The sequence below is a fragment of the Rhinatrema bivittatum genome, chromosome 5 (genome assembly GCF_901001135.1).
Source record: "Rhinatrema bivittatum chromosome 5, aRhiBiv1.1, whole genome shotgun sequence".
In the NCBI taxonomy this organism is placed as follows: Eukaryota; Metazoa; Chordata; class Amphibia; order Gymnophiona; family Rhinatrematidae; genus Rhinatrema; species Rhinatrema bivittatum.
The window spans coordinates 119,690,267-119,701,337 of NC_042619.1; the positions used below are offsets into that span (position 1 = coordinate 119,690,267).

Sequence of the window (11,071 nt, forward strand, 5' to 3'; positions counted from 1 at the left end):
CTAGATGGACCATTTAGGTCATTTTCTGCCGTCATTACTATGTTACTATGAAGAGTGTAGCTTAATGCGCAGGAAAAAAGCACGCGAAAAGCTGCTGTGGCCTACCATGTAGCAAACAAGGAAAAAGCCTGAGAGCAGAACCTAGCCAAAAGGCTGCTCAACCTGCCAGGCTGCCCACCTTCCTCAAACTCCCACGAGGCAGGAACAAGTGTCGGATTGGCCTGCCAAGCACAGAGACCAAAGGAGAGAGGAACCTCTACAAAAACTCACTCCGATTATAACTTTTTTTTTTTTTTTAATTATTCTTTACCTGAGCTCAGCCTGTCCCGGCTGAGGACAGAATCAGTCTCCAGGGGGAGAGGGCGTATACCTTCACCACTGTGCTCAGCTTCCTGCACCCGCTGCCTTTCAGCTGTGGTTGGTTTTGGGTTTTTTTTAAACAACTAAATCAATGCCGGCTGAAAACCAGCTACCAGACCAAGGCACTCATTTGAGGGAGGGCTCCAAGGATATCACCTCAGGAATTCTCGACTGAGGGAGGGACCATATGGTATTACCACAGGAGAGCATGGGGAATTACATTTTCTTCTTCTTTTCTCCTTCTAAAACTTAAAAGCAAATCTCAACAGGGAGATGCACATCCACCATCTGCTGGAGACGGAGAATCCTAGTAGGCTATCATTTCAGGGGTATTTATGCTGTGATGTCAGCTTTGCTCCATCTCCATCTGCTGATAGAGGTGCATAACCCACTGGTTTTGGATTCACCTGTTTGTACTCTAAGAAATAACCAATTTACCATTAGTTCACCAGTTCGCCCAGCTCTTTTCCAGGTCGAGACCTTCCTGGTTCTTCAGCCTGAACTCCCCCCAGTTCACCCAGACCTCCCACCCAGTCAGTACTATACAAGAAACATGTTTAATAAAATGCCAGATAATTAGCAGGTGTAAAAATATACACGTAAGTTGGAAAATGTATACCTGTCTTATAAAATAGCAACTTTCTAGCATAAGTGTTGACCCTGCCCCTTAGACTGCCCCATTTTTACACATGTATATATGCATGAAAGTGAAATACATATTTTATTTGTACATGCTACATATGCACTTATGTCCTAATTTTTACATGCAAAACGTTTTCAGAATTCACCTATTTGTAAATCAACATGATTAGTTTATGCCCTGCAAATACCAGGTGTAACTTTGCGCAGGCAAGTTTGTGCACATTATTTTGGATAATTTTCAAGCAAACTTATGTACATAAGTTCACTTTGAAAATTGGTGAAACTTATATGTGTAGTTGCCTCCTAAGTAACCTGTGATGTTACAAAATTACCGTCTCCAATATCATGAACCCTTCAGAGAGTTGTTCTATCACTGGTTAATACTAACCATTGTTAACTCTGCTATCCCTGGACAAAAAGTCTTAAGCAATGCTCTTAAAGAAAATATATTTACACTTAGCCTACGACTTTTACAACTGCCATCAGCACTGTGTATATACAGATTCTGTGTATCAGCACTATAAGTATGAAGGTAAACAGTAAGGAACAGCAGGATGTGAGTTTTGTTATAGCAACCAAAGCACGAAACAGGCTTTTTCCCTGGGCATGTTCATGTTTTTCTTAGAGCATACCGCGCTTGTGCAGTTTCATCACAAATGATAAAGAGATGTCACTGCTGGTTTGTTAAGTCAGATCTGTAAACAAGTTTTACTGTAGCTTAGAACACATCTGCCGTTCTTCCAAATAACTCGAGACACAAATAATACTGAACTGGTCCTATTTTATTTTTAAATCTATCTTCCTTAAGCATATGTACTGATAAAACACAAGAAATTTCAGAATGCATAGCGGAACGGGATTAAAAAACAATTTCTGCATTTCGCTCAAAGAGGTAGATCTTAAATAAGTACGTGCATGCGTACTTTTGTTCGTGCAACTGGCGTGAACAAAAGTATGCCGGATTTTATAAGATACGCGTGTAGCCACGTGTATCTTATAAAATCCGGGGTCGGCGCGCGCAAGGCTGCGCAAAATCGGCAGCCTGCGCACACTGAGCTGCACAGCCTGCCTCCGTTCCCTCCGAGGCCGCTCCGAAATCGGAGCGGCCTCGGAGGGAACTTTCCTTCCGCGTTCCCCCACCTTCCCCTATCTAACCCACCCCCCAGCACTACCTAAATCCCCCCCCCTACCTTTGTTGTGCAAGTTACGCCTGCTTGAAGCAGGCGTAACTTGCGAGCACCGCCTCGGCATCCCCCGGCACAGGCCGCAGTGCTGGGGGACTCGGGACTGCCCTCCCGGCCTGCCCCTGAACCGTTGCCACGCCCCCGGACCCGCCCCGGACCACCCCCTGACCCTGGACACGCCCCCTCCCACCCCTTTTACGAAGCCCTGGGACTTAACGCGCGTCCCGGGGCTTTGCACGCACCGGCGGCCTATGCAAAATAGGCACGCAGGGCTTTTAAAATCTAGCTCAAAGTGTCACTCAGAGGATGGAGTCCTAGCTTTCTGCTATGAATTTTTTTAGATCATATTTCTACCATGTGCTCAACAAGTCCCTAAGCACCTGTGCAAATCTCATATACTTAGAAAGCAGCTTCATTCCTGGTGGAAATGACTTACATGATTTTTTTTAAATGTACATTAACCTCAGCTAATCCCTTCCTTTTTTTTATAACAAATAAAATTAGCACAAGTAATAGTTATTTTAGTTGGCATACTGGAGCTGAACAGGGACTTTCTCACCCTGTAAATACAGACTACTTGGGTTTTTGCCCAGGTCACTTGTATAGCACACACAAGTGAGTGGAGTAGCCTACTGCTTAAAGTTGCAGGCTAAGAACCAGAGAAGTCAAATCCCACTTTTCTATCTTTCCATTTTTGGGATCTTGGGCAAGTCATTTCACCCTCCACTGCCTAAAGATACAAACTTGGGATCAGATTCATTAAGGCTTTTCTCCCATTTTGTGTCTATGAGAAAAACCCTTTGTGAATCAAGTACTTAAATTGTAATCTCTAAGATAGGAAAATATCTACTGTATCTGAACATTACTTAATTTTTCCCAAACTGAGTTATTGAATCCAAAATCCAAGGAAATACTCTGCTTAGCTCTGATATTCACAAACACTCATGTATATGCATTGTTCTGTGGAAAGCATCAACTTATAATTGCTTAATATCATTTATTTATTTGTTTTTGTATACTGATATTCAACAAAAGTCATCACAATCGTTCACATATAACAAAAGGAAGAGAAATTACAATGTGAAAAGTGGAAGCAGAAATATTATACAAAATAAGGGAGAAAATTAAAGAAGAGAAAGAGAAATAATAAGAGATAATTAAGTTGAATTTGGTAAATAATTCTTTTTAACATGTTGAAAAAGCTTTTAGAAAAAGCCATGTTTTTAGATCTTTCTTAAAAGTTTATGAGGATGATTCAAGTCTTAGTTCAATTGGAAGGGTGTTCCATAGTAGCGGGCCTGCTATTGAGAAAGCACGTTATCTTGTTGAGATGAGAAGGGATATTTTAGGGGATGGAGTTTCAAGGAGACCAGTGTTTGTGGCGCGTAAAGGTCTTCTTGGGATTTCAAAAAGAAGTGTTGTATCCATCCAATCAGTCTTATTGTTGTATAAAGCTTTATGACTGAGAGATAAGAGTCTTGTATTGAATTCTATAAAATATTGGTAACCAGTGAAGATCTTTGAGAACTGGAGTAATGTGATCTGATTTTTTGAGGTTACTGAGTAATCTTGCTGCAGCATTTTGCAAAAGTTGAAGTGGTGTAATGGTAGAAGCAGGCAATCCAAGAAGCATTGCGTTACAATAGTCTAATTTGGAGAATAGGAGAGCTTGCAAAGCTATACAAAAATCATAGTGAAGGAGAGGTTTAATCCTTTTTAAAATTTGAAGCTTGTAGAAACCTTCTTTAATGATGTTATTAATGTGTTGCTTGAAACAGAATTTGAATCTAAAATGATTCCAAGGTTCCATACGTTGAGTAAGATATTTTTGTTAGATAAGTAATTGTTTAGATAGATGTCAAACTCAGGTGAGGATTTGTTGCAAATATAAAGGATTTCTGTTTTATTATGATTGAGATTGAGGGATATTTGTGTTAATAATTGTTGTACTGTAGTGAGATAAGACTTCCAAAGATTTAGTGAATTAGTAAGATTAGTATTGATCGGTAAAAGAATTTGAACATCATCTGCATAAATATAATTTAAGATCTGATAGGAGTTTACATAATGGGAGCAAGTAAATATTAAAAAATGTTGAAGATAAAGAGGATCCTTGAGGAACTCCATGAGGAAGAGGTATTTGTTTAGATTCTTTGTAGTTTTGACAATGTATGATCTATTGTACAAGTATGATGTGAACCAGATGATGGCGGTATCACAGTCAGATTTCTACTAATCTTTTCAGAAGAGTAAAATGATTTACAGTGTCAAAGACTGCTGAAATATCAAGGAATATTAAGATGAATTTTTGGCCATTGTCTAAGCCTTTTAAAATTAAATCAGAGAGTGATATTAATAGGGTTTCTGTGCTAAGTGAACTTCTAAAACCATGTTGAGCTGGGAAAAGTATTCTGTGTTTTTCTAAATGTTCCTGAAGTTGTTGATTAACAATTTTTTCAAGTATTATAGCTATGAAAGGAAGGTTAGAAATAGGTCTATAGTTAGTAATGGTAAATTGGTCTAGGTGAGATTTTTTAAGTGTAGGTTTGATTACAGCACATTTTAATTTATCAGGGAAAATTGCTTCTTTTAATGAAAGATTTATTATATCAGCAATAGGCTTAGCAATAATATTAGGAATTAGTTTAAGTAATTTTATTGGAGTAAAATCAATTGGGTGAGAAGCAGGATTCATTTTTTGGATAATGTTATGAACTTCAGTGGAAGCTATAGTGTCAAAAGATGACCATTTTGAATTTAATTTGATTGAATGGGAATTGGTGTCTTCGTTCATTTTTGGTATATTTTTGATAAGGTTAAGTATTTTGTCTCTAAAAAAGGTGGCAAAGTCATCACATGTGATTGTTAACTTTTAGGAAAAGGGGATATGCAATGTTGAGTGAGTTCTTTAATGAATTTGAAAAGTTCTTTAGGGTTAAATTGGTATTTATGCATTTAATCTGAATAAAAATCATTTTTGGCTTTATAAATATCAGTTTTGTATATGTAAAGAATGGTTTTGTATCTGTCTTTTAACTGATCTGTTGATTTTTTTCTCCATTTTTTTCTGCTGATCTGAGTAGTTGTTTGGTTTCATGGAAGGCTTGAGTGTACCATGGTGATTTGTGTTTGGGTGTATGTTTGATTATTGTTTTGATAATTGGGCATTTGCATTTTGCGATTTCTGAAGTGATGTTAAGCCAAGAATTTATAGCAGTGTTGATGTTTGAATTCTATTCATCTGTGGGGCATGAAGTATTAAGGCAACGGAACAGTTCATCTTTTTTTGTTAGATTTTGCTGGTTTTGTCTGTGGTGTAACAGTTTCTACTTGCTGATTTTCAGTAAGAATAAAGATTTCTGGTCTTTTCATCCTTTCAAAAATGTAGCATTCAATTTTTTCTTCCACCGACACTGTCCTGGCACTCGTCAAGCGGAATCCTTCCTTGAGTAAAATGTCAACTAGAAGTCCAAGTACATTAGTTCCATTCACTAGTTTTCTTTGGTCAGGTTTATTGACACATATCTGAAAGAGAAGGAAAACTTATTTTAGACTGTTATCTTAACACAAACTCTTGATCTTCCTAAATACACTTTTAAGCCATTTTAAAAAGAAACTACACTTTGCTTTTGTTACATTTTACAAAATAGACTCTATGGCAGGAAGGATTCCTAGGGAAGACAACCTAGTCACTGCTCAACCCTTACATCTACTGGTATAGGAAAGTTGAAATAAAATAAGAGAAAAAACTCAGGTAGGTGCAGGGCCGGTGCAAGGGGATTTGGCGCCCTAGGCGAGCCTTCTCCCTTGCACCGCCCCCCCCCCCCGGGTTGCACCGCCACCCCCTGGTCTTGACCCCGACTCCTACCTTATTCTCAATCAAGCCCGCTGACTGTGTGGCTTTCTGGGTCACGAGCAGGTTGGGCACTGCTTGCGGCCCACCAAATCTCCACTCCTCTTTGCCACCGCTTGTGGCCCCATATGACTCACACCCAGTGGTGCACCAAGGGTCTCCGGCGCCCGGGGGCCAATCCATGTGTGTGCCTCTCCAGCATCCCCCCCCCCCCCTAATCCTTCTTGTACTAATGCTTAAGATCACAGAAAATCTGTGGCATCTCTAGACAGAAGAATTTGGGGGGGGGGCAGCCAAAATGACATTTCTTCATCACACCCACCTCTATAGTATGGATCCTGCTTTAAAATTGGTTATAAAAAAAAAGTATTAATAAAAAAGTCCAAAGGGTCTTCTGCGTAATTTTAAAAAGCTGGCCAGTTTCACACTATAAAATTATTTGATAGCCTCATTCAACTAATTCTATATGGCTATGAGAGTGAAGTCTGGAATATATAGGAAGGGACAGACTGTCAATATAAATCCTGCACCTCCAGTTCTCTAACTCTGTGCATCCACTCTCACTCTCACTGGCTCTCTCACATACACACAAACACACACACCCAGGCAAGCTCCCAATCTCACACACACACACACACATGCAAGCTCCCAGTCATTTTCACACTGAACCCCAGGCAGGCTCCCATTCATTTTCACACCACTCCCTCCCCATCCCCCAGGCATGCACACATTCATTCTCACACACAGACCCCCAGGCAGGCACCAATTTATTCTCACAGACACACATACACCACACACAGGCAGGCACCTATTCTCACACATACAAACCCCAGGAAGACACCCATTCATTCTCATACACAGACACACCCTCAGGCAGGCACCCATGCATTCATACACATACACCCCCAGACAGACTCCCATTCATACACATGCACACACTAAAGGCAGAGACCTCCTCTCTTTCTTTTGCCAGCAACCTCAGAGCCTCTCTCATTCCTCTGCTGCCAGTGTCACTGCTGCCACGTGGCTATTGGGGAGGTGCTGAATGCTGCTAGTTTTTAATGGGTGCTGATCTTAGTTTTTAATGGGTTGGTCACGGGCTTTTTTTTTCCACTTTCCCTTTCTTATTTTTTTGCCAATTCCTTTTATATTGTCTTTTTTTCTATTTCTTTTCTCTACATCTGTCTTCTTCCCTCAAACACACAGGGCCTCATTTTCCAATATCGCATTGGTATCGCATGCGATACCAAAAAGGGGTGTACCTTATGCTAATAAGCATGTGTATCGTAAATTGCGATAACAGCTATGCAAAACACTCTTATCGCAAGTTGCACTATTAACCCAATTTGGGCTACATTGCCAGTATATATCGCAGTTCACGATGTTTCCGGACAGCCTATTTCAGTATGGAGAGAGAGAGAGAGAGACTTGCTATAGCTAGTAACTAGAGGTGGGGTTTAGGTATGAGTGTAGGGGGTTGGGGGCCACTTTCACATTCAACATGAGACGTACGAACAGAACAGTGGTCTCTTGTGAATGTTCAAGCTAGGTGGAGAGAACATTGCCCAAATCTCATCTTGGACTGAGTTTCGTCACTCCGAAGGCCAGCAAATCTTCACAAGAGACCACTGTTCTGTTCGTACGTCTCATGTTGAATGTGAAAGTGGCCCCCAACCCCCTACACTCATACCTAAACCCCACCTCGAGTTACTAGGTGGGCCTCCCATAGGGATACAAATACCTGTCTAGGGAGGAGGCACTATAGCAAGGCTCCCTCTCTCTCTCACACACACACACACACACACACACACACACTCTCTCTCATATAATCATTCATACACACAGTTTCTCACTGGCACATGCTGAGTCTCAAGGCTCTCTCTCACTCCCACATGCTGTCTTGCTCAAGCACAGGCTCTCACTGTCACATGCTGTCTCTCAGACACACAGAGGCTCTCACATGCTGTCTCTGCAAACATTCAGGTCTTCACTCCCACACACAGTCTCTCAACTCACTCACAATCTCTCAACTCATTTCATACACGCACACATACACACTCTACAGGCCCTCAGCCTCTCTCACCTCTGGGCCACTTCTTTATGGGTCGCCACAGGATGGGCTCTGCAGCGGCCCTGGTCTTCTCCGCTGCTGCTCCTCTTCTGCACGCGGCTGATGCTCCTCCTCCTTCCTGCTCGCCCAGCTCCCGCAACATTTTTCTTCCGGGGTCGCATGGGCAGGAAGGAGGAGCAGCACCTGCACGTTTAGACGTGACCTTTTTCTTCGGGTTGTGGTGACCTGAACTCCACCACGGCCCTGCTGATCTTTTTGCTGTGTGTATCCAGCACACAGCACAGCAGTAGTTCACCGCTCAGCCGCCAGTGGGATGAGGTCCACCAGCGGCATTTGGCGGCTCGGCGCCCTAGGCGATCGCCTAGTTCGCCTAGTGCTTCCACCGGCCCTGGGTAGGTGCGAATAAAGAATCACCCCGATTGAGCTGGAAGCCAAAGCAGCAGCAAGCGAAACAACCAACAGACCCAGGAAAGCCAGTGTTCAAATCTCACTACTTGCGATCTTGGGCAAGTCATTTAACTTTCAATTGTTTCAGGTACAGACTGGAAGCCCTCTGTAGCTGAATATAACTTGCCTTGAGCACAGATTTACAAAAATGAGTATATCGAAGAATCCAAACTGTGGGTTAAAAATAAGATGGAAGATTCTGCTTGGATTATACTATTAAGCAGACAAGAGACTGCTTTTACCCGTTCGAATCCACTTTTCCTACTTGCTTACTTGCTCCATACCTCTAATAGAAAATGTTGAGATCTGATGATAGAAAAGAGGAAAATACCTGGCTCCAAACTGGTTGCCAGCGGAGTAGTCAGTACCACACTGAAAAACCAAGTCATGGTGCGAGGGGCGCTGCAGGGGTAGGATGGCCAACGGCCTGGATGCCGACAAGACAAAACCCCAGCCAGCGGCGGCCGGAGGCTGCTCGGCGAAGAGTGAGATTCTGGCGGCGAACGCCTCCACGGTGGTGCTGCAGGAGCCGAAGAAGCGAAAGAAGGCGCGGGCGTCCTGCAGCTGAAAGCGCAGCTCGACTAGCTCGGGCCGCGGCTCGCTCTCCGGGCCCAGCAGATCAGCCAAGGCGGGCAGCTCGTAGAAGTCCGCTTCGCGCCGCAGCCGTTCGTACTCGCGGAAGTCCGGGGGCAGCACGAGCTGCTGCGTGCGCAGGAACTCGAGCACGTGCGCGAAGAGCGCCCCGTCCCGGTCCACGAACAGGTGGCCTTCACGCGACCGCAGCTCGCGCTCGCTGCCGTCCAGCAGGCGCGCGAGCCGCGAGTCTGGGAAGCGCCGCAGCGTGGAGGGGAGCGTATTGAACCGCTGGCCACCCACGTTCAGCGTGACCACCTCCGACCCGCTCATCTCCAGGCCTTGGCTGTGTTTTCTGAATCCCTGGAGTCCCGGGCGCGGCTGTTTTGGCCCCGCGTTGCTTGGGAACCTTTAAAGCTCCAGTGGGTGTGGAGAACGCTTTGGGAAAATCCGACGACTAGGGCTGCTGAAAACAAATAACAATAGAGGAGGGCAGCCGAAGATAGCATTTTGGTATTAATCAGCTAGAAAGTAGGTGTTGCTAGGGCACAAACATTTTTACTGAACCCTGAATAAAGTTACCGCATTACAGGAGCACCCATCCCAATTTCCCCTTTCTGAATATCTTTTCAGATTTGAATAGGTTCTATCCACTAATACTTTCAACTAAAACCATTCATTTGTGTGCTCTGGCTCGCTGCTGCAGCACAATGGTATTTAATAAATTAGATTTGAGAAAGGCCACTCTTGTCCTCCAATGCCTCAAGCCCTTGAGGTTTCAGGCTGTCCACAACGAATATGTATGACCTATACTAACACTAAACATAATCCACCCCCGGTTAAGAAGGAATCTCCATCCCTAAACCTAGGTAATTTTCAAATAACACCTTCAGATCAAGTAGGGGACTTAGGAATTCAGATAGTCAAAAATGTTACAATGAAAAGACACATAAATAAATTAATCACTACAGGATATGCAAAACTGCACATACTACATAGACTAAAACCATTACTAACCCTCAAAGACTTCCAGATGGTTCTACATTCTCTAATTTTCTTAAACATATACTACTGTAACTCCCTCCTACTCAGACTCCCAAACTGTCTAATAAAAAAAACTACAACTACTACAAAATGCTGCTGCAAGCCTCTTAATTGGAACCAGGAAATTTAATCACATTACAACCCCACTAATAGCACTGTACTGGCTACCGATACAATACCAAACCCATTTGAAAGTATTAACTCTAATTTTTAAATTCATCCACAATGATAAGCCCAGACTAATAGGCGTGATGCTACAACCATACACACCACAACGAACTCTAAAGTCCCAAAACAAAAGACTATTAATTGTGCCAACAATCCGGAGCATACACCTGACCCAAATAAGAGATCGTATGTTCTCAATAGTCCGCAAACTGTGGAACTCATTACCGGAGATAATACAAATGATCCCAGAAAAAAAGATATTCAAACGTGAACTAAAAATGTGGCTATTTAAAAATGCTTATAACCTAACGTAAATCCACCAGAATGCAGAATCAAGAATAAAAGTACAAAGACAATGTCTAGTAACGAAAGAACAAAGTACTTTATGACAACTCCCCTACTATTACATAAATTACTAAACAGAATCCCTATCCTATTAACCTAATGCCCCACCTCCTCAGCTGAGACATATAAGAACATCATCCAAGATTCAAATGACCCCACTCTGTGTTGTTACAAAGTATATGATATATATATATACACACTAAATATTAATCTTATCAAAGTATGTGACATACCAAAATGTGTTTTACCAAAATATGTGTTATATCTAAATATGTTACACCAAAGTTTGTAATGACCTAAAGCAGGGGTCGGGAACCTATGGCTCGCGAGCCAGATGTGGCTCTTTTGATGGCTGCATCTGGCTCGCAGACAAATCTTTAATAA

The 11,071-nt window shown here is 42.5% G+C and overlaps 1 protein-coding gene across 3 annotated transcripts; it reads right to left on the minus strand.

Moving 5' to 3' along the window:
- Positions 1-2,725: 2,725 nt before the first annotated feature.
- On the minus strand, positions 2,726-9,506 carry KCNRG (potassium channel regulator). Of its 3 annotated transcripts, none has more exons than XR_003856932.1 (2): positions 8,123-8,183; positions 2,726-5,711 (listed from the first exon to the last, which is right to left on the minus strand). XR_003856932.1 is itself a non-coding variant. In XM_029602820.1 (2 exons), the coding sequence occupies exons 1-2, from the start codon at positions 9,461-9,463 to the stop codon at positions 5,463-5,465; spliced, it is 825 nt and encodes a 274-aa protein (XP_029458680.1). In that variant the 5' UTR covers positions 9,464-9,506; the 3' UTR covers positions 2,756-5,462. The 3 variants fall into 3 exon arrangements, 2 of the variants coding, with proteins under 2 accessions (XP_029458680.1, XP_029458679.1); XM_029602820.1 differs by lacking the exon at positions 8,123-8,183 and adding an exon at positions 8,877-9,506 and having other exon boundaries at positions 2,756-5,700; XM_029602819.1 differs by lacking the exon at positions 8,123-8,183 and adding an exon at positions 8,889-9,505 and having other exon boundaries at positions 2,758-5,711.
- Positions 9,507-11,071: the final 1,565 nt, after the last annotated feature.

Coding starts and splice junctions, on each gene's coding strand:
- KCNRG (XM_029602820.1), bottom strand. CDS start 9,463: ATGAGCGGGTCGGAGGTGGTCACGCTGAACGTGGGTGGCCAGCGGTTC. Junction 5,701..8,876: donor GGAGCCAGGTATTTTCCTCT/TTTCTATCATCA, acceptor GATATGTGTCAA/TAAACCTGACCAAAGAAAAC.